The sequence below is a fragment of the Gymnoscopelus braueri genome, assembly GCF_963280865.1.
Source record: "Gymnoscopelus braueri genome assembly, chromosome: 16".
Taxonomy (NCBI): domain Eukaryota; kingdom Metazoa; phylum Chordata; class Actinopteri; order Myctophiformes; family Myctophidae; genus Gymnoscopelus; species Gymnoscopelus braueri.
The window spans coordinates 52,722,353-52,749,852 of NC_137616.1; the positions used below are offsets into that span (position 1 = coordinate 52,722,353).

Here is a 27,500-nt window from a genome sequence, read left to right on the forward strand (position 1 = left end):
GCTATTTTCAGCATTACACAAGTGTCAATCTGGGAACCCATCGCCAACTGAAAATGAAAAACAGCGCCCTCTGCTGTTTGTTCTATGTCTGTTGGCTCTGGGCGGACGAAAACGTAACGCCAGAGCGCAAGGAAACCGGTGTTTGTGTATGCCTTCAGCGCATCACTTCCGGTTGGTGCCACTATGTTTTCATTCCCACTAACAATATTTCTACACGGAACACTAACACCACTTCTCCCAGAGAACATGGATGGTTTGGGTTATAAGCCCACTTGTTTCTATGATGAAAGAGTAAGTTAAAATGTGAATATCTTTCCGTGGTTTTGTCTGCTCCGCGGACGCTATTGTTAAATGAGTTTCGGTTTGTTTCGAGGGGGGAAGGATCGACGGACACGTGAATCCCGCCCACTACATGTGATTGGGTAAAGCGCGGCCTGCTTCCTGATCTGAAGGCCCGCCCATGCGCACACGTTATGACGAACCTCCCCGACAGATTCCAACGCAGTGCAGAATCTGTTCTTGAGAGATTACACAAGTGTAAAATCAGCCATTACTACGCCATCAAGGCCCGCCACAATACATTTGTGTCCACAAAATCAATAGATTTAGTCGAATAAAATCTTGATGATATTTAGTTGACTAAAATTAAAACTTGGCAGATGACTAAAATATGACTAAACCTCAATGAAATGTATTGAAAAGACTATGACTAAACTAAATCAGAATGTGCTGTCAAAATCAACATGGATCTATGGCTGCTAAATGTACAATTCAGGGCGTTTAGCAGACGCTCTTAATCCAGAGCGATTTACAGTACGCAAGGACACAAGATAATACATCAAATGCATAGAAATAGTAATCTAATAGTAAAGTAATACACAAGTAAACCAATAATCTAATTATAAACTAATAAATAACTTAACCAATAACCTATCATCAACCTGTGCATAGAAACTATACCCACTATAGGATGCCAGGTCAACAATGACCTGGCATCTGTCTACAGAACATGATATCTAAGCCTTAATCCTGCAAGGTTGTCAAGGCTAGGACAAGCGCTAGAAGATTGGGACTGAGCCTGCAGTTCTAACTGAAATGGGGAGTTCATTCCATAGTTTGGGAGCCAGTTGGGAGCCAGAAGGGGGAAGAGTCTGGGATGTGTGGAGCGTTGTCCAGGGTGTTTTAGAGGAGGGAGAAAAGTCTGGGACGTGTGGAGCGTTGTCCAGGGTGTTTTAGAGGAGGGAGAAAAGTCTGGGACGTGTGGAGCGTTGTCCAGGGTGTTTTAGAGGAGGGAGAAAAGTCTGGGACATGTAGAGTGTTGTCCAGGGTGTTTTAGAGGAGGGAGAAAAGTCTGGGACATGTAGAGCGTTGTCCAGGGTGTTTTAGAGGAGGGAGAAAAGTCTGGGACGTGTAGAGCGTTGTCCAGGGTGTTTTAGAGGAGGGAGAAAAGTCTGGGACGTGTGGAGCGTTGTCCAGGGTGTTTTAGAGGAGGGAGAAAAGTCTGGGACATGTAGAGCGTTGTCCAGGGTGTTTTAGAGGAGGGAGAAAAGTCTGGGACATGTAGAGCGTTGTCCAGGGTGTTTTAGAGAAGGGAGAAAAGTCTGGGACGTGTGGAGCGTTGTCCAGAGTGTTTTAGAGGAGGGAGAAAAGTCTGGGACGTGTGGAGCGTTGTCCAGGGTGTTTTAGAGGAGGGAGAAAAGTCTGGGACGTGTGGAGCGTTGTCCAGGGTGTTTTAGAGGAGGGAGAAAAGTCTGGGACGTGTGGAGCGTTGTCCAGGGTGTTTTAGAGAAGAGAGAAGAGTCTAGGACGTGTGGAGCGTTGTCCAGGGTGTTTTAGAGGAGGGAGAAAAGTCTGGGACGTGTGGAGCGTTATCCCGGATGTTTTAGCGAAGGGTCTTACAGCTTCCCTGTGTTAGCTGATCTGAGTGAGCGGGAGGGCTTGTAGGGTTGGATCAGACTTTGAAGATATGGGGGTGCCATTGCCATACCTTTGGTTGCTTTGTAGGCCAACGTCAGTGTTTTGTACTCTGTGTGGGCAGTAACTGGGAGCCAATGGAGGGAGCGGAGAAGGGGGGAGACATGTGAACATGTTTACTATAGAAACATATTCAGGTTAGGTTTAGGATTAGACATTTAGAAGTTAGGTTTAGGTTTAGACATTTAGAGATCAGGTTTAGGTTTAGGATTAGATATTTAGAGGTTGGATTAGACATTTAGAGATCAGGTTTAGGTTTAGGATTAGACATTCAGAGGTCAGGTTTAGGATTAGTACATGTAGAGGTCAGGTTTAGGATTAGTACATGTAGAGGTCAGGTTTAGGATTAGTACATGTAGAGGTCAGGTTTAGGATTAGTACATGTAGAGGTCAGGTTTAGGATTAGACATTTAGAAGTTAGGTTTAGGTTTAGACATTTAGAGATCAGGTTTAGGGGTTAGGATTAGACATTTAGAGGTCAGGTTTACGTTTAGGATTAGACATTTAGAGGTTAGGTTTAGGTTTAGACATTCAGAGGTCAGGTTTAGGTTGAGACATTTAGAGGTCAGGTTTAGGTTGAGACATTTAGAGGTCAGGAATAGGGGTTTAGAGATACACTTCGTTTTGCGATGGTGTGGGACAAAAAAAACAAAACCGATCTGTGACACGTTGTGGGCTTTTTTAGATCTGCATTTTTTTCCGGCTTACGGTTAAAAATGGCAAAACAAAATAAATGACATTCATACTGCACACTGTCTCAAAATATTGATGTCCTCACAAGTATAGTAATATTAACCTGTGTTTGTTTGCACGTGTGCGTGTGTGTGTGCGTGCGTGCGTGTGTGTGTGTGTGTGTGTGTGTGTGTGTGTGTGTGTGTGTGTGTGTGTGTGTGTGTGTGTGTGTGTGTGTGTGTGTGTGTGTGTGTGTGTGTGTGTGTGTGTGTGTGTGTGTGTGTGTGTGTGTGTGTGTGTGTGTGTGTCAGATTATTGAGTGTTCTTTGCAGTAATCTGGACTCCTTCCTGCTGTTGGAGACGCAGTACAACATGTGTAGCATGATGCTAACTAGCCAGACTGACAACTGTATCGAGGAGGGGTACGCACATGCACACACACACACACGCACACGCACACGCACACGCACACATTCATTTTATTACATGTCTTTATTGTAGCCTATTTCTTCTTTCTTATTTTTTTCATTTTCCAAAAATATAAAAAATACACAAAAAGAGTAAAACGAAATATGGCGCCCTCACGTATTAGATGGACAATCTAATACAGTGTTTGCGAACGCGGGAGGAGGCGCGGCGAAGCCGCGCCTCCGACCAAGTGGAGCTTACTATGTAACCCTGCTTGGGTTGTGTCTCCGTCTGTGTCTCCGTCTGTGTCTCCGTGTGCACTGCCTGTGTGCAGCTCCTCTGAGATAAGTAAATGTCCAATTTAGACGTACCATACATCAAATGAAAGGTCTTTGAAAACTGAACACACCTGTCAAGGTTGCGTTTAAGCCCGCCCCTTCCCCCGGAAGCCACGCCCCGGAGAAGGCTCCTAAAAACTCCCCATTGAAACCCCATGTTAAATGAAAAGTGCCCGAATCGCTCCCAAACCTTTTCTACCCCCCCTAAGTGGGGGTCTACGAACAAATACTTCGGGCTCGGATTTTGGCTCCGCCCCCCGGAAGTGGGTGAAACAGGCACTTCAAACACTTTGTTGAATTGTTCAAAAACATTCAAAGTATTTTTTTTGTGAATTTGTATTTTTCTAAGATGCTCCTTTTAACGCAGATTTTTTTTGTATTTAGAAAAAAAAAAATATTGGTTACTTTTTTTTAAATATTTTTTTTCATTCTTTTTTTTCTTTTTTGGCGTTCGCTTACCGCGTTCGCGCGTCTTACTTGTATACTCTAATATGCAAGGGATAATGCATGGGGAGGTAGTCATTATTGAAATTTAAAGCCCGACAGGGCGATTAACTGGTTAATCGCCCTGAAGGGCTTTAAATTTCAATAATGACTACCTCCCCATGCATTATCCCGCTTATTACACGGCTACTTAATAAATAAATTAATAAAGAGACAGTTGACAAAAAAATAGGCTATAACAAGGATGGTTTTATTTAAGTTAGAATGTGTTTACATTAACTGCAGATAGTCTGCGCAAGAAAATAGTCCCCTCTCCACATTCATTCATACTGTTACGCAGCTGCGCTGCCTGCAAGCGCATCACACCAGCGTCACATTAGCCTACTTAGTGTCAGTATTCATGTTAAACTGAACATTTCCATTGAAGGTACAGTGAGACAGGATGAATGGGGCTTCTTTGGGAATATTGAAGTTGACGATTCTGTCATTCATCTCTACGTGTGGTTCTTGCCGTGGCTTTACAGTTGACACACCTAGGAAACACAAAGACTAAAATCAGGCAACTGCTGCTAATATTAGGAGGATACACTGCTACTTATCGTGTCATTTAGTTACAAGACAGGCGACTATGTGAGAGACTCACCAGCTGTGCTGCTGTTGCCTGGATCGGAGGACAGGATCTTGCTCCACCTCTCCCTGTCCGTAGTGGTCGGAGCCCAGTAACTCCGCAGACTCCCCTCGCATCGGTGGCCAGTCACAGACATAATCTCTGTCCTCCATCGGTGGCCACTAGTCACAGACATAATCTCCCTGCTCTCCAGACCAGCGTGAGAGAGAAGTTGCACAGCTGTGCTCCTCAAGCTGTGATTTGTGTACCTCCTTGAAAGGCCGACTGCCTGGCTGATTTGGGGTAACATTTTCCCAAGGAAATTGTGCCCCATGGGCTCACGAGAGTACCAGACTGCTTGACTGTTCAGTAGCTGCTGGTCTTTCTTTAGTGGGTGAAGGTAGAACGCTTTAGCGTCAGGAGGGCAAAGGGATACATACTTTTTAAAACTGACAACGGGGCAGTTAGGGTTATCAGGCTCTGCAAAGATACATCCCCTGTAATTTTCTTTACATGGATCTCTGGCATCTTTATGGTTCTTGGTCTCAGCGTTGTGAGCGAGAGAAATATACTCACAGCCATTCTCATCATGTTTTAGAATAAAAGAGTCTCTTGTCAAGTGTCTATTTCCCTCTCTGCCTCGCCTTGCCAGATGCAGTTGTACATCAAACCATACTTTACGGACCAGTCCGCTCGCTGTGTCCGCAGACAGGACCTCTGAGCGCCTGATGAGCTGTACATCTGTGGCTGAGATAGAGGGGTGGTGTTGGCTCACGTCTTTACCAGTTTTTCGAATGTTTTTAATGACAGATGAAAACACTCCGTTGCTGGATTTGAAGGTAACACAATTCATTATGTCAAGCTTTGAGAAGTGGCGACATATCCCAGATCTAAGTGCGATGTAACTGGCAACTGAGTAGGTTTCTCCATATCTATTTTGTACAGATGCATAAAACGAACGCAGCACCGCATTCAGGTTTTCAGCTCCATACGTGTCAAAGTCTGTTGACATTTTCTTTTCCACTAACCAGTCACTAAACACGCTCATAGCCCATTCCGTGCTTTTTTTTGTGTTTATTTCATGTCGGTCTTCTTCAATTTTGTTGATTTCTCTGTCGTTGAGTTGTCTGTGTCTTTTAACACATTGACCGCCAGAGGTTAATCTCATAATGTACTCACCAGTGCCAACGTTTTATTGTTGTTTTTTGTTTTTTTCACGTCGCCATAGATCTTGTTAAAATCCTTAAGATTGAGCCGTACACGGTCTGTTTACATCGGTGACATCTCCCTGCGTGTACCAGTCCAAACCACGTGTCAAACGGAGCCGCCATGTTTGAGTTCTGACCCTTTATGTTAACATGGGAAATGCGAGGATGAAAAACTACATTTCATGGTTTCAGGTTTACAGGGCTTTTTGTGTACGACTTAGAATGGAGGCAGACGGGAAACAAAAAACGGGATCGCACTTCCGGTTGACTTCGGGTGGTGTTACACTGAAAATGGTCCCCCTAGAAAATTGAAAAAAAAAAAAAAAATCGAAAAAAAGGAAAAAGCACCACAGCCCTTAGGCTACGGGATCGGCGCTTAACCGTTGGATTTAACGGCCCGTAGAACTACGGGCCCGGCGGTCAATGTGTTAATGTCTCTGGTGTTGTCTGGCTTTGTGCGCGCTGTTTTCTTCTCTTCTCGTTTTCTCTTCTTTACTGGTGACAGTTCATTCATTAACCACGACTCAAAAGTTTCATTTTCTCCAATTATGTTAAAATTAACATTAAACAAATCGTCCATTGTTTGTTCTATGGGCGAAGCGTAACGCTTTTTGCCACAGTGAAATATCTGATGTAAACAAGCAAAGTTACCGCCCGGGACCTCTTTATGCGGAAGTGCGGAGTGATATGAGGCAGGTGCTCTGAGGCTTTGATTACACAGCGGTCCGTTATAGAGCTCATCGGTCATTATCAAGAAATAATGACCGATGACTGACCAATCAGAATCGAGCATTCAACCAAGCCGTGTAATAAAGTGTTTTAATGAATCTAACATGGTTCAAATGGAGTTTGAAGTAACAATGGGTTTGCATAGGAATGGGTTTGTATCAAATATCTAAATACTGATGAAAATCAAGCAACTTAAAAACTGATTGTGGTGAAACACAGACGCCTGAGTAAACTAAAAATATGTTTTTCAGAAAAGTGTCACCATTGCCAGCTAAAACAAGCGATTTTACTGGCCTTTGAAAAATCATGGAATATTATCCGTGATCGCCGTCGTCATGGAGATCGCCTCATTACACACACAGGGGTCTCGTAGAATCTAGGGAAAAAAATGTGTCCGGTCGCGATACTCCATTCCATAGCTATGGCCAGTTGAATGCAGCTTCTTTTTGCCAAAACAACAGAAAGAAGAGAACAATTGACCCCTCCCCCCCGACATACACACTATATATATTGTATAAAATTGTGTTGCAGATTAAACTTTTTCATAGGTTTCATAGATAGCTTCATAGACTTGTTTGACAACAGTGTTGTGTCAATTAATGTTTCTTTCTTTTAAATATATATATATATATATATATGTATATGTTGGATTCATGTTATTGTGTATTTTCAGACATTTTAAACCGTCAAGTCTTATTAAACCTGAAATTTCACTCTGTAATTGGTCTGCTCCCCCCCCACCCCCCCCCCCCCTCTGCACCAAACCTCTTTGCCGAAAATAGCTGAGCTTGTAGATCTGCTATTTTTGGCTAAAGTTCTCCTCAGAATGGGGATGTTAGGGTTCAAGTGGTTTATGTAATAAAAAAAGAAAGAAAAAAGTTTATTTCACGCACAAAAATTTGGCGTCTCTCCTGTAGTAGCTCTGGTCCCCGACCCCCTATTGAAGACCAGGGTCCCACTCCTACACATTGACTCTGTGTGTGTGTGTGTGTGTGTGTGTACTTCCAGACAGTGTATCATTGACAGTGTGTCCGTGGAGAGGAATCACGTTCTGGTTCGGATCAGTGTGATCGGAGGCCCGTCAGAACGCTGGCTGCCCCCTAGAGGCCTGCAAGAGGTACTGCAACTACTAAACATAAACCTAACCCCCTAGAGGCCTGCAAGAGTTACTGCAACTACTAAACATAAACCTAACCCCCTAGAGGCCTGCAAGAGGTACTGCAACTACTAAACATAAACCTAACCCCCTAGAGGCCTGCAAGAGTTACTGCAACTACTAAACATAAACCTAACCCCCTAAAGGCCTGCAAGAGTTACTGCAACTACTAAACAAAAACCTAACCCCCCTAGAGGCCTGCAAGAGGTACTGCAACTACTAAACATAAACCTAACCCCCTAGAGGCCTGCAAGAGTTACTGCAACTACTAAACAAAAACCTAACCCCCCTAGAGGCCTGCAAGAGGTACTGCAACTACTAAACATAAACCTAACTCCCCTATAGGCCTGCAAGAGGTACTGCAACTACTAAACATAAACCTAACCCCCCTAGAGGCCTGCAAGAGGTACTGCAACTACTAAACATAAACCTAACCCTAACCCTAGAGGCCTGCAAGAGGTACTGCAACTACTAAACATAAACCTAACCCCCCTAGAGGCCTGCAAGAGGTACTGCAACTACTAAACATAAACCTAACCCTAACCCTAGAGGCCTGCAAGAGGTACTGCAACTACTAAACATAAACCTAACCCCCCTAGAGGCCTGCAAGAGTTACTGCAACTACTAAACATAAACCTAACCCCCCTAGAGGCCTGCAAGAGGTACTGCAACTACTAAACATAAACCTAACCCCCCTATAGGCCTGCAAGAGGTACTGCAACTACTAAACATAAACCTAACTCCCCTATAGGCCTGCAAGAGGTACTGCAACTACTAAACATAAACCTAACCCTAACCCTAGAGGCCTGCAAGAGGTACTGCAACTACTAAACATAAACCTAACCCCCCTAGAGGCAGCAAGAGGTACTGAAACTACTAAACCTATATAGCGATGGGAGGGTGGACTAGCCTGGTAAACCCTCCCTCCGGAAAACTCATTTGTAATTTATTTCAGGAGTGAGTCTGGCATGATCGCCCATTCGGCAATTTGGCTGTGGGCTAGAGTTGGGCGGGAGTAATACCGTTGACTGCCAAGCCAATCAGCAGTGCTCCCCTTCAGCCAGTGCGTTTTACCACCTCCAGACTAATGTGACGCAACGGGACTTTTGAGACGACCATGCCCAAAATAGGTTGCCTTATTCGGATACAATGCGTGTCACTGCCCGCCCCTGCCGGTTCTCTGAATTTGTATTTTTAAATAGGCTCTGTCATGATTAATTGACCACATATATGAAGTTAAATAACTAAATTCTATCCAAACGATATCTTAAAAGTAAATTCCGTGCCTCAAAATAGAAGTTTGAGAGCGTTTTGAAGTTTAAAAGAGAGTAGAAAACACTGCGGTCAAAAAAGATGGCTGCCGTTCGTGTTTGGTCGGCTGCACTCAGGCTGCACTCGGTTCCATTCGGGCTCACTCGAACTCGCCACCTGATTGGCCAACTTTCGCTGTCAATCACAGAACAATGAGCGACGACGCTGATAGGCTCGTTCATTTGGTGAACGGGCTAGAAACGCCCAGACAAGCTTTCAGGCCAGACTCCTTCCTGAAATCAAATGGAAATGAGATTTTCCGGAGGGAGGGGCTCTACCAGGCTAAGGGTGGACCACCCGTTAGCCAATTTTAAAAGCTGTTTAACTAGCCAGCAGTAAAATGCATCGTTTGCTTATTGTTGCTGTCGGGCAGAAATACATTCATGCTCTACTTCATCATACAAGAGTGTTGCACAAACGTTGTGAAAATAACAGATGAACTATTTTCACTATTGTTAAATGTTTTATTTTCTTTATAAAAAAAGAAAAAAAAGAGGGGGCACGGTGGCGCAGTCGGTAGCGCTGTCGCCTCACAGCTAGAATGTCCTGGGTTAGATTCCCGCCGGAGACGCTCCCCCCTGTCAGGTGATAAGAAGCTACGTCCTACCAGGGAAACTCCCCCCTGTCAGGTGATAGGAAGCTACGTCCTACCGGGGAAACTCCCCCCTGTCAGGTGATAGGAAGCTACGTCCTACCGGGGAAACTCCTCCCTGTCAGGTGATAGGAAGCTACGTCCTACCGGGGAAACTCCTCCCTGTCAGGTGATAGGAAGCGGCCTGCTCACTCCTCATGCATTGAAGAAGGCATGAGCTCAGTTCGGGGTTCTCCCTAGGCTGGCAGAGGGAGAGTAGCGCCCAGGATTACAGTTTAGGCAGTTGGCACTGGGTTAAAAAAAGGGTTTAAAAAACCGTGGGATAATTTTCTTCTTTTTTTTAAAGGAACAGTTTTAGACGAATTGCGTAACGAATCATGTGTTTTCTTCTACAGGGTTGTGACCCGTACCCCTGGCCCATGTTCTGCTGCTACCCCGTACCCCCCTGTTACACCCTGAACCCCCCCAACACCCACCACAACAAGCCAGGTATGTAATAGTAATAATAATAATATTAATAATAATAAATGTGGGAAAAGAAAAGATCGAAGAAAAGATCGATTAAAAACGAAGTAAAATATATATTTTTTGTACCCCCTGTTACACCCTGGAGCCCCCCATCACCCACCACACCATTGATTGATTGTTTTTTTCTTTTTTTAAGTGTCATGCTTCCAGCCCATATGGACTTACAGGACACTTTTACATTTCATTTGACATAAACAATTAACCGACATAATAATTCACAAACAATGAACAAACGTAGAACAAACTAAAACACTCAAGCTTCATACTGCACATGGTAGATTACATAAATACAACATTGGGCCTGTTACCTCACATCTTAGAACCTATTTGAAAGGATAAGATTGTCTTCTACTCCAGGCACTATGAGACAAAATGTGCCGTCTTATTAAACAACCACTCCAACTTCTGGCCATCATCTTCCCAGAATAGCTCAGGTTTATGTTTTTGCATTACATTCAAATGAAGGAACGTTCAGATCGTCATACAGAATACAATAGAACATAAAATGGAATTCAAGAATGTACCCCCTGTACGTTTACTCACCTTCCTTAGAAGGACAACATCAGTCACCAGAAGCCAGTGGTGGAAAAAGTACTCACATCCTTTACTTTAAGTATCAATACTGCAGTGTAGAAATACTCTTTTACAAGTAAAAAAAAAAATCGGTAATCAAAATTTACTTGAGTTAAAGTACAAAAGTTGGCATCAAAATGTACTTAAAGTGCCAAAAGTAAAAGTACTCATTTTGCAGAATGTCCCATTTCACAAGTTCATAATGTATACAAATCTTTTGAAAATAGCAGATCTACAAGCTCACACTACGTTGCATTGCGACATATTGTGAGCTTGTAGATCGGCTATTTTCAAGCAACTCAAATCCATTTGGGCCTTTTCTAATATGTGTGTGCGTGTGTGTGTGTGCGTGCGTGTTCTGTGTTCTAGATTCAGAGATCAGTGCGTTTTTATCATCATCATCATCATCATCATCATCAGAGAGCTGGATAGAGGCATGTAGAAGACACTACTGCGTCGCCATGACGACCACGCCCACCGCCCTCACGTCATCCGGTGAGTCACTGATGATTGGACCGTTGTGCTGTCAATCATCTGGTGAGTCACTGATGATTGGACCGTTGTGCTGTCAATCATCTGGTGAGTCACTGATGATTGGACCGTTGTGCTGTCAATCATCTGGTGAGTCACCGATGATTGGACCGTTGTGCTGTCAATCATCTGGTGAGTCACTGATGATTGGACCGTTGTGCTGTCAATCATCTGGTGAGTCACCGATGATTGGACCGTTGTGCTGTCAATCATCTGGTGAGTCACTGATGATTGGACCGTTGTGCTGTCAATAACTGTAAATTAACGCCCTACGTTATCTTATCATACTACATACAGCAGTACAGCGTCACACAGAAGCAACAAAAGCAGATCCACAAGCTTTGAGTTTGTCTGTTGTTTTCTTTTGCTATTTTTGAATTTGAGTCCTGAAAAGTCAGTTTTGGACATATGACGTTTCCACTGGACAGAGACCATATATAGCAACACATAATGTACGTATGGGAGTTTTTCACAAAACTCTGACGTTTTTTTAACCCATTAACTCTTTGACTGCCAGAGTTTTTCAGTAAAGTGTCAGCCCAGTGCCAGAGATTCTGAGCATTTTCCCCCATCTTTGAAGGTTCACAGAACATGTTGTGTTTTGACAAAAATTACACAAAATATCTCAAAAGAGAGGTGTGGCTGTCTACTTTACCCGGGGAAAAAAGTGAGTTGCTAGCATGTACGGTTCCTTACTTATCAGCAGTTGAGTAGAGCTTGGTTTCAGCAAAATCAGCCCTTTTCAAGTGCAAACCAGAGATAACAAGCTTTTAGTGAAATATGCTCTCTGGAGCAGAAATCTCTCTGTAGCCTTTTATTTTTCTCCTCCGTGGTATCAGATATATGAACCTTAGTTGTTATCAAACTAATTACAAAAAAAAAAAAAGGTACTTTTTTTTTTTACAGAGTTTTACATTCAAAGATCAGTTGTAAAGTGTCAGCCCAGTGCATCTTTCAGTGCACTAAATCTATTGCATATCTGTTTGTGTCACAAATACTATATATATATATATATACAAACACACACACACACACACACACACACACACACACACACACACACACACACACACACACACACACACACACACACACACACACACACACACACACTACATCAATGGCATGAAACAGAATATAAACTATATACAGCCTACAATAGTAATTGGCAATGATGACATCTACTGGTCATTATAAATCATGGCAGGGTCTATGCTCCACTACATCTCAGAGACAAACATTGCACTTTTACTGAGACACTACACTGTCTCTCTGTATTCTATGATCCTATAGTTTACTGAGACACTACACTGTCTCTGTATTATATGATCTTATAGTTTACTGAGACACTACACTGACTCTGTATTCTATGATCCTATAGTTTACTGAGACACTACACTGTCTCTATGTATTCTATGATCCTATAGTTTACTGAGACACTACACTGTCTCTGTATTATATGATCTTATAGTTTACTGAGACACTACACTGTCTCTGTATTCTATGATCCTATAGTTTACTGAGACACTACACTGTCTCTGTATTATATGATCTTATAGTTTACTGAGACACTACACTGTCTCTATGTATTCTATGATCCTATAGTTTACTGAGACACTACACTGTCTCTATGTATTCTATGATCCTATAGTTTACTGAGACACTACACTGTCTCTGTATTCTATGATCCTATAGTTTACTGAGACACTACACTGTCTCTATGTATTCTATGATCCTATAGTTTACTGAGACACTACACTGTCTCTGTATTATATGATCTTATAGTTTACTGAGACACTACACGGTCTCTCTACATTCTATGATCCTATAGTTTACTGAGACACTACACTGTCTCTCTGTATTCTATGATCCTATAGTTTACTGAGACACTACACTGTCTCTCTGTATTATATGATCTTACCACTTCACATACATTTTCTAAGTATGCATAGGGCTTCACATTATAAACTATATATACAGTCTACACAATAGTCATTATAAATCATAGCAGGGTCTACAAAGGTATAGGTAAAACAACTATACAACACCATTTAGTTAGAAAAGGGATACCAGTATACATATAAAAAAAAAATACCATTCGATGTTCAAGGTTGTACTTTATTGTAACTTGTGTACAGGACAGGTTATTGTTATTGTACAGAAATGTAAAACTTTACCACAGTTTTCAATACTCCACTACATCTCAGAGACAAACATTGTACTTTTACTCCACAAATTATTTGAAAACTTTAGATATATACATGGCAGGCAGAGGTGCACAAATTATTTGAAAACTTTAGATATATACATGGCAGGCAGAGGTGCAGGACGTGGTAAAGGACACAAAAGAATTTCACCCACTTTTTTACCTTGTAAACCTGTGATGTGACAATAAAACTGATTCTGATTCTGACATACATATTCACTTAGCCGATCTACAAGCTCACAACGCTTTGAATCGCTTTGATTTTGTATCAGTTGGCATGTACTGTGGCTCTGAGTGGTACTTACTATAACACTCCTCCGGGTGCAAGGCCACATTGCATTGTTTACAGTACCACCTCGTCTCGCTCCGGATGGGTGGTATAGAGCAAACCCTGCATCGCCTGCGTGGTCCCTTACATCCGGTGGTGGGAGGAAACTTTGCCAGTACATGGCCTTTCAAGTCGGGCTCCAGCCTAGACTGAGGGTCGCGGAAGGGTGCCCTTTCTGGCCTAGGCGCCACTACAGGTGGAGGGGCATTTCTCCCTTCTAGCTCACCCCCAGCAGCTCTCTGGGCGGGCTGGGGTGGGCTGGTCCAGGACTTTATCACGCATTTCATGAAGTCTAGAAGACATTTGCATTCGCCCTGTGGATGCTTGTTCCTGTAAATGATAAATGCATTGTGCATACAAATTTCAAACAGATAGGTTACAAATTTGTTTGTCCATTTGTTGGACTTTCGGACAAACGGGTAGTACGTAATGCTCTGGTCCAATCTATCCACCCCGTTCATGGACTTGTTGTATGCGACAACACAAGAAGGCTTCAATTTATCCACTCTCTGACTCTGCTCACCCTTCTGGCCTTTCTGCCATACTGTGACGTTCTCGGTCTCGTTCTCATGGAAAGTGGAGATCATTCTCACAATGTTCTTGTCCCGCCACCCCAAGACCATCACCTTGTTGTTGTGCCTTGTAATGATCTCTCCAGCTTTCAGGTCAGCAGTAGTGAGCTCTCGAATGAGTGGTGGTTCGCCTCGGTTCCGCCGCAGTGTGCCGCAGACATGGGTCTGGAGGTTCAGCAGTATGTCACACATGCCTACCGAGTTGTAGAAATTGTCCATGTATAATCTGTGGCCATTACCGGCTAAACCATCCAGAAGGCCGACCACTGTGTCAACCAGGGGAATCTGTTCTTCTCCACGACCGCAGTATGGCCTCATGTTGAAACAATATCCTGTCTCAGAGTCGCACAGGATGTAGGATTTTATGCCATATTTCACAGGTTTCATGGGATTGTACACCTTGAAACTAAGCCTACCCCTAAACAGCAATGTACCTTCATCTATACAAATGTTTTTGTTTGGTTGGTACATTTCACGAAATTTGTGGACAATGTGATCTAAAACTGGGCGGATTTTGAACATCCTGTCCTTGCCAGGTACAGGTGTAGCATTGTCAGTGAAATGAAGGAAACGCTGGAGAATTTGAAACCTGTTGCGACTCATTGTTTTGTTGAAGAAGGGGGTAGAGAAGATGTCTTCAGTCGACCAGTACATCGAAAGCTCTGGCTTTCGAATGATGCCAGTCAGAAAATGGAGCCCTAACAAGATCTTCAGTTCTGGGACGTCAACAGGGAGCCAATCACGAGCTCGAGCATGAGTCTGCATTTCCGTGACGGCTGCTATGCACTGGTCAGCATACAAATTTGTCTGAAGGACAATCTGTTCGAGGAGCTCGTCAGACATGAAGAGCTGCAGGAAGTCCACTGCGTTCTCAGACTGGAGAGCCGCAGCAGCACCACAAGGTCCAGGGTCTGCAGTGAAGGGGATGTGTCTTGGATACCAGTCCCCAGTTTTCCACTCATCTGCAGCTGGACTGGGTCCCCCACGTCCTTTACCACGTCCTGCACCTCGTCCTGCACCTCGTTTACCACCCGGCCTGCCACAAGCTCCACCTCTGCTCTGTTGCCGACCTGTAAATTATAGAATACATAATTACTATAAAGTACAACCTTGAACATCGAATGGTATTGTTTTTTATATGTATACTGGTATCCCTTTTCTAACTAAATGGTGTTGTATAGTTGTTTTACCTATACCTTTGTAGACCCTGCTATGATTTATAATGACTATTGTGTAGACTGTATATATAGTTTATAATGTGAAGCCCTATGCATACTTAGAAAATGTATGTGAAGTGGTAAGATCATATAATACAGAGAGACAGTGTAGTGTCTCAGTAAACTATAGGATCATAGAATACAGAGAGACAGTGTAGTGTCTCAGTAAACTATAGGATCATAGAATGTAGAGAGACAGTGTAGTGTCTCAGTAAACTATAGGATCATAGAATACAGAGAGACCGTGTAGTGTCTCAGTAAACTATAGGATCATAGAATACAGAGACAGTGTAGTGTCTCAGTAAAGTATAAGATCATATAATACAGAGAGACAGTGTAGTGTCTCAGTACACTATAGGATCATAGAATACAGAGACAGTGTAGTGTCTCAGTAAAGTATAAGATCATATAATACAGAGACAGTGTAGTGTCTCAGTAAACTATAGGATCATAGAATACATAGAGACAGTGTAGTATCTCAGTAAACTATAGGATCATAGAATACAGAGACAGTGTAGTGTCTCAGTAAACTATAAGATCATATAATACAGAGACAGTGTAGTGTCTCAGTAAACTATAGGATCATAGAATACATAGAGACAGTGTAGTATCTCAGTAAACTATAGGATCATAGAATACAGAGACAGTGTAGTGTCTCAGTAAACTATAGGATCATAGAATACATAGACAGTGTAGTATCTCAGTAAACTATAGGATCATAGAATACAGAGACAGTGTAGTGTATCAGTAAACTATAAGATCATATAATACAGAGACAGTGTAGTGTCTCAGTAAACTATAAGATCATATAATACAGAGAGACAGTGTAGTGTCTCAGTAAACTATAGGATCATATAGAATACAGAGATACAGTGTAGTGTCTCAGTAAACTATAAGATCATATAATACATAGAGACAGTGTAGTATCTCAGTAAACTATAGGATCATAGAATACAGAGACAGTGTAGTGTCTCAGTAAACTATAAGATCATATACACAGTTGCTAGCATGTACGGTTCCTTGTGGCCTACATTCAATGTACCCGGAGGAGTGATAAAATACATATTTTTTCATTTGTGTGGTACTGTAAGTGATGGATAATTAGTTTGATAACAACTATGGTTCACATATCTGATACCATTGGAGGAGAAAAATAAAAGGCTACAGAGATTTCTGCTCCAGAGAGCATCCTTTTAGCTTGCTTTCACAATAAATATATATAAAAAGATATTATTGTCTGTCACAGTATTCAGCACAAGAACTTTTTTCTTACCTCCTCTCTTGGATCTGCCAACAGGTGGTAAGGTAGACTCCTCCTTCTCCAACTCCTCCTCCCCCTCTAAAATGACAGTAGTAAAATAGAAAATAGTTTAGGAAATATATATATAATTATTTACACTCCCAGCATGTCTTCAGGCTGGTCCATGATTTTATGATGTAAGGTAAGGTAAAATGATTCTTACCGTCACTACTACTGCTGCCCACATCAGCACAGCCACCTGTAGTGCCCCCAGCCCCACTGGCACCAGGCAACTCCTCATTGTCTGAAAACAGTGAGATTTTGGAAGTTTGGTAAATGTCTGATTTACACAAAATCAATTCAATGCTCCTCTTTATCCAGACCTACTTACAATAAGCCACACATCAAAAGATACAGTAGCCTACATAGGTTACCAATAAGTTTTACCACCCTTTGATGTGAAATGACATCAAAGGTAAGTGAACATGCTTGTTGACAGAACCTCATGAAGATGTAAACATTGCGGTTTACATGACATGACCTTTGTTTTCAGTTCAGGGCTTTGATCTAAGACAGTTCAAGCACATGCAGGGAGGGGGCCTGTTTGCACCTGGCCTCCTTCACTCGTGCTGAATAGTATTTCAATGACATGATATGAAGATGTACACATTGCTGTTTACATGACATGACCTTTGTTTTCAGTTCAGGGCTTTGATCTAAGACAGCAGGGAGGGGGGCTGTTTGCACCTGGCCTCCTTCACCCGTGCTGAATATATTTCAATGACATGATTTTCCCTGCTATGATTTATAATAACCAGTAGATGTCATCATTACCACCATATATATATATATATATATTGGCATGCTGACTGTATATATATGTTGGATGTCTTATGTTATAGTTCTTGCTTTAGCATAAGACATCCAATGTACTATATTTTCGAAGGATTTGTATACATTTTATACAGTACGACATGCACATCCATAACACGAATTTGAGCTGGCGATGAACACAAATAAAGCAGATTGCACACGTGCTCCAACTTTGAGGTGTAATATAAAAGATAGCATATCTACAAGCTCACAACGTCGCAAGCGATGCATTGTGAGCTTGTAGATCTGCCATTTTCAAATGATTTTTATAGCAACGCGTTGTGAGCTTGTAGATCTGCCATTTTCAAATGATTTGTATACATTTTGTTATAAGGCCATGCACACAGTCATTTTATCTGGAGGCTAGGCTGCAAATTGCGCAGCGGGCCTTTGACAAAAGGATTTGTATACATTTTATATGTTTTATGGCCATACACAGTCATTTTATCTGGAGGCTAGGCTGCGAGTTGCGCAGCGGGCCTTTTACGCGCACCGTTCGTGTTGGGTTTGAGCGATGAACAATATATAAAGCAGATGAAAGAATCGTATGAATGAATAGTTCTTCTTACCACTGTCAAGGACAGGAAGATCCTCTCTCATGGGTTCCCACACATCCGCGGAATCCACGTCGTCTGAGAATGAGACTGTGGAGCTGAATGGAGAATTGAATGGCGACTCCACGACCTCACGACGCTCTCGAAAGTCCCGATCCGTTGTGATTCGGGTACTGCGACGTGGTGGAGGTGTGTCGGTTCCGACACTCTCCGGTCCAGCCTCGACACGAGGTTCATCTTCACCCGAAAGCTCGGAATCGGTCTGCGGCAGGGCCTTTTTTTGGAATACTGCATCGACTCCTCCAGGGTTTGCTGCCGTAAAGAGCCTGCGGCACTCGGTATGCTACTCGGCGGAGCAGGCCGTGGGAGAGGCCGTTTGAGCCTACACTTTCTTGGCATGGCTGTAGCCTGTATAAAACTAACACTGAAATAAACTACAAACTAAATAAACTCACTCACCTCACTCCTCACTCTCAACGCCCTTCTCTCAACTCACTACAAACATACAATACAATTACACTAACTTTTTTTTGTTTTTTTTGTTTTTACACACAATACAAATACAATAAACTAAATCTGCTCTTTCCCTTACTCCTCTCTCTCTGTCAACTACCTTCCCTATAAATGCCAATAAACTAAAACTAAATCTCCCTTCCCTAGCAACTCTAAAACAACAATAAACTAAATCTGCTCTTTCCCTCACTCCTCTCTCTCTCTGTCAGTCAAATCCCTTCCCTATAAATGCCAATAAATCTAAACTAAAACTAAATATAACTAAATCTCCCTTCCCTACAAACTCTAAAACACTAACACTATCACGATCGCTCTCTATCTCTCTGTCTATCTATCTATCTATCTATCGCTCTCTCTCTCTGTCTCTGTCTCTCGTCTCTATCTCTGCTCAACTCGTACCTACTCCCAACGACCTGAGCTGTGTTGCTTGGAGCTATTTATTTGTTTTGGTTTGGTCACGTGATTTCTGGTTAACCCTATGTGATCCAGACAAGTCAAGGACACCAAAAGATGCGGAAAAGTCCCCTCTATTGTAAAACCACTGAAACCCCAAAACGCGTCGAACGCGTCGACGGCCAACTGGACAAAGTAGCACTTGACGCGTTATCGCGTCGAGGGCAGTCAAAGAGTTAAGACCTGAAGCCGATTCTACAAATGTTTTCTAAATCCCAACAGTTTTCTATATCAGTGGTGCTCAAACTTTTTCATGTCAAGGACCCCCAAAAATGACATGTATTTGGCCGCCGACCCCCATCTCAAAATATGTTGTTCCAGGGACCCCCCAGAAGCAAAGAATAGAGTTAAAATTTAAACAATATATATTCAAAGTTTTGCACACATTTTCACGATTTAAAAAAAATAGCAGATCTACAAGCTCGTAGCGCGGCACTCGGTGCCGCGCTACGAGCTTGTAGATCTGCTATTTTGAATGGCCAAAGTGTAAAATAATGCTTTTCAGATGAAAAAGTGACACAGATGCGTTCCAGGTCTTGATGGGTTAAATCGGCCTCAGGTCTAAATGGCTTAACTCTTTAACACGTTTCCTTTTGCGTTTTTGATGAAAACGAGCCATATTCAACCTCCGATAACAACAGAACGGACCATTGTGGCTACAACATTCGTGTTCCGGTGGAAAGCAGAGAGGCTCGTCTTTCCACAGAGACATTGTTTGTTTACATCCGGTTTGAAAAAAAATTACAGCGGGACCTCCTTTGAGATCGAGATAGACAGAGCATTTTCCATTCTTACAACTACAGGTTTCTCACATCTAGGCCCGATCAAAAGATACTGCGGCCAGAAAGAAGGGAAGCTGCTGTGGCTAAAATGTTAGGCTGTAGTAGGAAATGTAGTTTTTTATTAAGCGTACACTATGTAAGTACATTGAACGCGGGAAAAGAAGCCTATATTATAGCCAGAGCTCTGATCAACAGTCTGGGGCAAGTTTCGGGGCAAGTGGAGTGTTCGTGTGTTGACCAACCCCGGACAATTTTTTTAGGTCATTTCAATTAAAGTAGTAGGATAGGATGGGAGTCTATGCTAGTGATGTAACTCTCTCTTCTACGGGGTCTGGGGACCACAGAGAGAGGGGGGGGGGGGGGGGGGGGGGAGAGAGAGAGAGAGAGAGAGAGAGAGAGAGAGAGAGAGAGAGAGAGAGAGAGAGAGAGAGAGAGAGAGAGAGAGAGAGAGAGAGAGAGAGAGAGAGAGAGAGAGAGAGAGAGAGAGAGAGAGAGAGGAGAGAGAGAGAGAGAGGGGCGTTTGAAGGCTGTGCGCACGTCGTCCTTTCGAGCTGCTGATGGCCCCGGCTACCTGACTGTCGCGGGTAGAACTGCTCTGGAACCGGCCGTAGCAGATGTTCAGTCTGTCGGGGAGGCAGGCAGGGCAGGCGTTTTGATTTCAGGAAGGAGTCTGGCCTGAAGGCTTGTCTGGGCGTTTTTAGCCTATCAGTGTCGTCGCTCATCGTTCTGTGATTGACAGCGAAAGTTGGCCAATCAGGTGGCGAGTTTGAGTGAGCCCGAATGGCACCGAGTGCAGCCTGAGTGCAGCCAGACTCACTCCTGAAATAAATTACAAATTAGATTTCCGGAGGGAGGGTTTACCAGGCTAGTCCAGTGGTGCTGATCTTCTAGAGAAGGTGGTGGATCATATTTTTATGGTTTTTATTTCAGTGTTTTAAATGTTGTTTTAATGTGTCTGTATGTCTTCAGTGATGGCCGATCTTCTAGAGAAGCTGGTGGATCATCTGTCCAGCTCCGCAACTCAACACTTCTTCCCTCCTCCTCAGCACAAAGGTCAGTGATCGTGTCCCCCATATTGGATTCATGTACACTTTAGGACGCGGACAAAAAATAAAAGAAAAAAACAATGTGTTGGATATAATAAACACATCCAATTTGACTGTGTATGTGTTGAGCATAACACATGTTACGTGTTACTTTGTATCATTGTACAAGCACGACCTGTGATTCACAAGTCTCCATCTAGTGGCGGTACAGAAACATAGCACCCTCTCTGACTTGTCATTCTGACATCCCACACTGGCCTTAGCCTTTCTTTTTTTTACAGGTCCGCCCCTTTTCCACAGCCACGCCCCCTTTTCCACAGCCACGCCCCCCTTTCCTCGGTACTCCCCTATTTTTTAGGCCTGTCTATAGGACTGAGTGTTTACACACAGTCAGTAAACATTGGTTTTATTCTTGGAGTTCTTCTCCCTTCTCCATCAGTCATGACTGATTTGAATCTTTTTGTCTCCGCCGGAGGTGGAGAGTATGTTTTCGCTTCGTCCCGCCGTGTGTTAGCATGGCCCCTAGCCAAGCTAACATTGGTCAAGCTCCACGTGACACGTGTCAATATGTTGACACCAATGCCTTTGATTGGCTAGAGGGACGCATGACGAAATAAAATCCTATAAATAGGTGTGTCACTTCAAAAGGCCATTTATGTCTTTTGAAGTGAGGTAAGACAGGATCAATCAGTCTTCATTGGAACAGTACCGTCCGTGCGTGTGTGTGTCCCTCTGAGAACACCTAACATTGGTCAAGCAAAGGCGCAGAAGGCCAAAGCTAAGAAAGCATACTCATCTACAACAGTAACACAGAAGAGGACTATAGAGTTGAATTGATCCCACAACAAGGCCGAAGTCTTAATACTGTAACAATTGGCCACCTTGATCAAATACATTATGTAGCACTAGAGAAAACTGACATAGATCAAACACACCAATCAACTGCTGAAACTGTTCAAGACAATGAAGATGAAGAAGACAGACAAGCATTTGAACAAACCAGTCAATTACGACGACTCCCATATGACACATTGCTTCAAGAAGAACATTCTTTAGATGCAGACACTACATATTCAGTCGCCCCTGCAGAACACCAAAAACCACGCGCATTCTACCAAGACGACCCGTTCTACCAAGACGACCCGTGCTATTAAAATAGCACGGGTCTGCTGGCGGAGACTTGTGCTCCGAGGAGCACATTCTCTAGTTTCATTATTTGTTTTCCTTTAGTCTTCGCGTTCTATCAGTCATGGCGGCCAGTTCCCTACTGATGTCGTGTGGGAGTTCAGACTGCTCCAGATCGCACTGAATAACTGCTAGCTTGCATAATGTCTTCAGACTAGGATTCAAATCTAAGATAAACAGGTCATCGGACACGTATCCTCCAAAGAGGATTATACGACATCCCACCATGCAACTGTGCATTGGACCCGGGCCGTTTCCCTTGGGCTTCACCTCCTTCCAGGAGAACGTCTCTGGATTGAATTTCCAAAGATCATTGAAGTCCTGGTCATAGTTCTTACCACCAAATATGTACAGCTCTCCATTGTAGGTAAAGGCTGAATGACCGTAGTGTCCTTCTGGAAGAAGCTGTGCAGAAGGTGTGCTCAGCCAGCAGTTGGTCTCTGTGTCAAACACTCTGATGTTGTTGTAGTAGACCCTCTGGTTCCCCCCAAAGCCCCCAAATACAAACATCTTTGTCCCGATGATGGTGGCAGAGTGATCATATGAAGCAGGTGGTGGAGTTCCTCTGGTGTTAATTAAAGACCAGACCATTGTGGTGGTGTCCAACTTGTACATGTCAGTGTGATATAGTCCAGTCAGCTGGGTCCATCCTCCATGAATATACATGACCTTCCCCAAGACACAGGCTGAGTGGCCAGCCCTCCCCTCTGGAACACTCACAGAAATCCTCGGCTTGAACCATGTGTGGGCGTCGACATCAAATGCATAAAGCACGTTGCAACCACCTTCATTCCATCCCCCCCAGATGTAGATGGTATCTTCTATCAGCACAGCAGTGTGGTACAGGCGCATGCAGGGAACGTCAAGGGGACGTTCTCCACTTCTAGTTGTCACTGGGGTCAACATCCTCCATCTCAGAGACACTGTGTTGAAGACGTACGCATTGATGTGATCCTGTAGAGGTTCACTATAGTAACCTCCAAATGAGTACACCTTGTACCCCACTGTCACTGCAGCATGAAAACATCCACCATTTGGTGCTCCTCTCTGATTCACCGTCCAGTGCAACATCTGACACACCAGCTGAAAAGAATAGGATCGGGAGGGAGTTCAGCTGTGGTTTTGTTAGGTTGTGTGAAGACCGGCGACGGTGAGTGTTCAATTAGGACTTACTTAACCCAGAGGAGATGTCTCGCCGATGACTACTAGACGGTTTCGAAAAACTCCAGTGAATCACAAGTGGAGTCGACTAGAAAAAAGGCTGAAGAGATGTTTTCCGTTTTGGATTTACTCAAAGCGAGTCGGTCACCGCGATACATGTGAGTGTGCTCGTCCTTTTATACCGGGCCTAGTGGCGTGCCTGTGTCATCCCCATGATGTCACCACGACTCAGCCATGACCGTATATGAAGTTCTTTGATTGGTTGAATATTAATTGATTGATTTAATATTTTGGGTGTCCTCCCCCCTGATGCTTTTTTACACAGTAAGATGTCATTTCCTGTATTCTGGTGCATTTTAAAGTCAAACTAAATATGCAAAAACATCATATAAACGAACAAAAAAAACAAAAATATGTACAGTAAACAGGTGGGGGGCATTTCTGGGCAAGCTTGGACTTTTTACAGGGGCCAGTTATGGTCATGCAGCCTACCTGTAAGTGACTGTTTAGCACAGTTTTGAAGGAGAGTGAGGAGTCACACTTTGTCATGACTGTTGGTAGGGCATTCCACATGTTGGTGGCATAACAGTAGAACACATTTAACCCCTTGTTTGAGCCGAATCTGGGTTGAACGTGATTGGTGGAGCTCCCTCTGGTGTTGGTGGAGCTCCCTCTGGTGTTGTGTTTGTGAAGGTCTTTAACATCGTTGAAGTAGTTTGACGGGTACATGGGTGTCTTTGTGGCGTTGTTCCACCACATGGTCCAAATAAGGTAGCTGTCACTGGTGTACTAGCCTGCCCCAGCGTGTCTGATATCTGGTCAAAATATCCGGTAAAAACAACCGGTGAAAACAATTGGTTCACCGATCTGTGCGCCCGCCTCCCGCCCCGCCCCTCCTCCTCCTCCCCCAATATGCAGCATTGAGAGCCCTGACGTCACAACCTTTGGAGCGACGCCCACTGCACTCTGGTTGGTTGGGGAAATGGAAGGTTGACTCCCACTTCCTATGCCAGGAATGTGAACAGCCTGGTCCAGGCTCTTATTTTTGAGCAAAACGCGAAATAAAATAAAAGCCTGGAGATGGAGGCTACTGGTGTACCTACCGTCTGATCTAACTGTTTCAGCGTGATACCACACTCCAACGCATCAGCTGGCTCCATATAGGGAGCTACGTCTAAATATGGCATCATGAGGTAGAAGCTCCTCCCAGCTTTGCAAAATCATGTCCAAATAATATAGAGAGATCCAGTAGAACTAAGACTAGTAGAGAAGAGATCCAGTAGAACTAAGACTAGACTAGTGGAGAAGAGATCCAGTAGAACTATGACTAGTGGAGAAGAGATCCAGTAGAACTAAGACTAGCGGAGAAGAGATCCAGTAGAACTAAGACTAGCGGAGAAGAGATCCAGTAGAACTAAGACTAGTAGAGAAGAGATCCAGTAGAACTAAGACTAGCATAGAAGAGATCCAGTAGAACTAAGACTAGCGGAGAAGAGATCCAGTAGAACTAAGACTAGTGGAGAAGAGATCCAGTAGAACTAAGACTAGTGGAGAAGAGATCCAGTAGAACTAAGACTAGTAGAGAAGAGATCCAGTAGAACTAAGACTAGTAGAGAAGAGATCCAGTAGAACTAAGACTAGCAGAGAAGAGATCCAGTAGAACTACTGTAAGACTAGCGGAGAAGAGATCCAGTAGAACTAAGACTAGTAGAGAAGAGATCCAGTAGAACTAAGACTAGTAGAGAAGAGATCCAGTAGAACTAAGACTAGTGGAGAAGAGATCCAGTAGAACTAAGACTAGCGGAGAAGAGATCCAGTAGAACTAAGACTAGCGGAGAAGAGATCCCGTAGAACTAAGACTAGCTGAGAAGAGATCCAGTAGAACTAAGACTAGTGGAGAAGAGATCCAGTAGAACTAAGACTAGCGGAGAAGAGATCCAGTAGAACTAAGACTAGCGGAGAAGAGATCCAGTAGAACTAAGACTAGCGGAGAAGAGATCCAGTAGAACTAAGACTAGCAGAGAAGAGATCCAGTAGAACTAAGACTAGCGGAGAAGAGATCCAGTAGAACTAAGACTAGCGGAGAAGAGATCCAGTAGAACTAAGACTAGCGGAGAAGAGATCCAGTAGAACTAAGTCTAGCGGAGAAGAGATCCAGTAGAACTAAGACTAGCGGAGAAGAGATCCAGTAGAACTAAGACTAGCGGAGAAGAGATCCAGTAGAACTAAGACTAGTGGAGAAGAGATCCAGTAGAAATAAGACTAGCGGAGAAGAGATCCAGTAGAACTAAGACTAGCGGAGAAGAGATCCAGTAGAACTAAGACTAGCGGAGAAGAGATCCAGTAGAACTAAGACTAGCAGAGAAGAGATCCAGTAGAACTAAGACTAATGGAGAAGAGATCCAGTAGAACTAAGACTAGCGGAGAAGAGATCCAGTAGAACTAAGACTAGCGGAGAAGAGATCCAGTAGAACTAAGACTAGCGGAGAAGAGATCCCGTAGAACTAAGACTAGCGGAGAAGAGATCCCGTAGAACTAAGACTAGCGGAGAAGAGATCCAGTAGAACTAAGACTAGCGGAGAAGAGATCCAGTAGAACTAAGACTAGCGGAGAAGAGAGCCAGTAGAACTAAGACTAGCGGAGAAGAGATCCAGTAGAACTAAGACTAGCGGAGAAGAGAGCCAGTAGAACTAAGACTAGCAGAGAAGAGATCCAGTAGAACTAAGACTAGCGGAGAAGAGATCCAGTAGAACTAAGACTAGCGGAGAAGAGATCCATTAGAACTAAGACTAGCGGAGAAGAGATCCATTAGAACTAAGACTAGCGGAGAAGAGATCCAGTAGAACTAAGACTAGCGGAGAAGAGATCCCGTAGAACTAAGACTAGCGGAGAAGAGATCCAGTAGAACTAAGACTTGCGGAGAAGAGATCCAGTAGAACTAAGACTAGCGGAGAAGAGATCCCGTAGAACTAAGACTAGCGGAGAAGAGATCCCGTAGAACTAAGACTAGCGGAGAAGAGATCCAGTAGAACTAAGACTAGCGGAGAAGAGATCCAGTAGAACTAAGACTAGCGGAGAAGAGAGCCAGTAGAACTAAGACTAGCGGAGAAGAGATCCAGTAGAACTAAGACTAGCGGAGAAGAGATCCAGTAGAACTAAGACTAGCGGAGAAGAGATCCCGTAGAACTAAGACTAGCGGAGAAGAGATCCAGTAGAACTAAGACTTGCGGAGAAGAGATCCAGTAGAACTAAGACTAGCGGAGAAGAGATCCCGTAGAACTAAGACTAGCGGAGAAGAGATCCAGTAGAACTAAGACTAGCGGAGAAGAGATCCCGTAGAACTAAGACTAGCGGAGAAGAGATCCCGTAGAACTAAGACTAGCGGAGAAGAGATCCAGTAGAACTAAGACTAGCGGAGAAGAGATCCAGTAGAACTAAGACTAGCGGAGAAGAGATCCAGTAGAACTAAGACTAGCGGAGAAGAGATCCAGTAGAACTAAGACTAGCGGAGAAGAGATCCAGTAGAACTAAGACTAGCGGAGAAGAGATCCAGTAGAACTAAGACTAGCGGAGAAGAGATCCAGTAGAACTAAGACTAGCGGAGAAGAGATCCAGTAGAACTAAGACTAGCGGAGAAGAGATCCAGTAGAACTAAGACTAATGGAGAAGAGATCCAGTAGAACTAAGACTAGCGGAGAAGAGATCCAGTAGAACTAAGACTAGCGGAGAAGAGATCCAGTAGAATTAAGACTAGCGGAGAAGAGATCCCGTAGAACTAAGACTAGCGGAGAAGAGATCCAGTAGAACTAAGACTAGCGGAGAAGAGATCCAGTAGAACTAAGACTAGCGGAGAAGAGATCCAGTAGAACTAAGACTAGCAGAGAAGAGATCCAGTAGAACTAAGACTAGCGGAGAAGAGATCCAGTAGAACTAAGACTAGCGGAGAAGAGAGCCAGTAGAACTAAGACTAGCGGAGAAGAGATCCAGTAGAACTAAGACTAGCGGAGAAGAGATCCAGTAGAACTAAGACTAGCGGAGAAGAGATCCCGTAGAACTAAGACTAGCGGAGAAGAGATCCAGTAGAACTAAGACTTGCGGAGAAGAGATCCAGTAGAACTAAGACTAGCGGAGAAGAGATCCCGTAGAACTAAGACTAGCGGAGAAGAGATCCCGTAGAACTAAGACTAGCGGAGAAGAGATCCAGTAGAACTAAGACTAGCGGAGAAGAGATCCCGTAGAACTAAGACTAGCGGAGAAGAGATCCCGTAGAACTAAGACTAGCGGAGAAGAGATCCCGTA

General features: G+C 43.6%; 2 protein-coding genes across 2 annotated transcripts in view; one reads left to right on the top strand and one right to left on the bottom strand.

Moving 5' to 3' along the window:
• Positions 1–27,500, bottom strand: part of LOC308102580 (E3 ubiquitin-protein ligase TRIM35-like) — a gene marked incomplete at its 5' end in the record, with an annotated part of 614,451 nt that overhangs the window by 460,773 nt on the left and 126,178 nt on the right. The window lies entirely within an intron of this gene.
• tbc1d32 (TBC1 domain family, member 32) overlaps positions 1–27,500 on the top strand; it is a 77,189-nt gene that overhangs the window by 39,948 nt on the left and 9,741 nt on the right. The window contains exons 24-28 of the mRNA XM_080454110.1: positions 2,958–3,068; positions 7,389–7,497; positions 9,835–9,928; positions 10,910–11,035; positions 20,779–20,862. Coding sequence (XP_080310236.1) covers positions 2,958–3,068; positions 7,389–7,497; positions 9,835–9,928; positions 10,910–11,035; positions 20,779–20,862 — 524 coding nt within the window. The remainder of the gene's footprint in view (positions 1–2,957; positions 3,069–7,388; positions 7,498–9,834; positions 9,929–10,909; positions 11,036–20,778; positions 20,863–27,500) is intronic.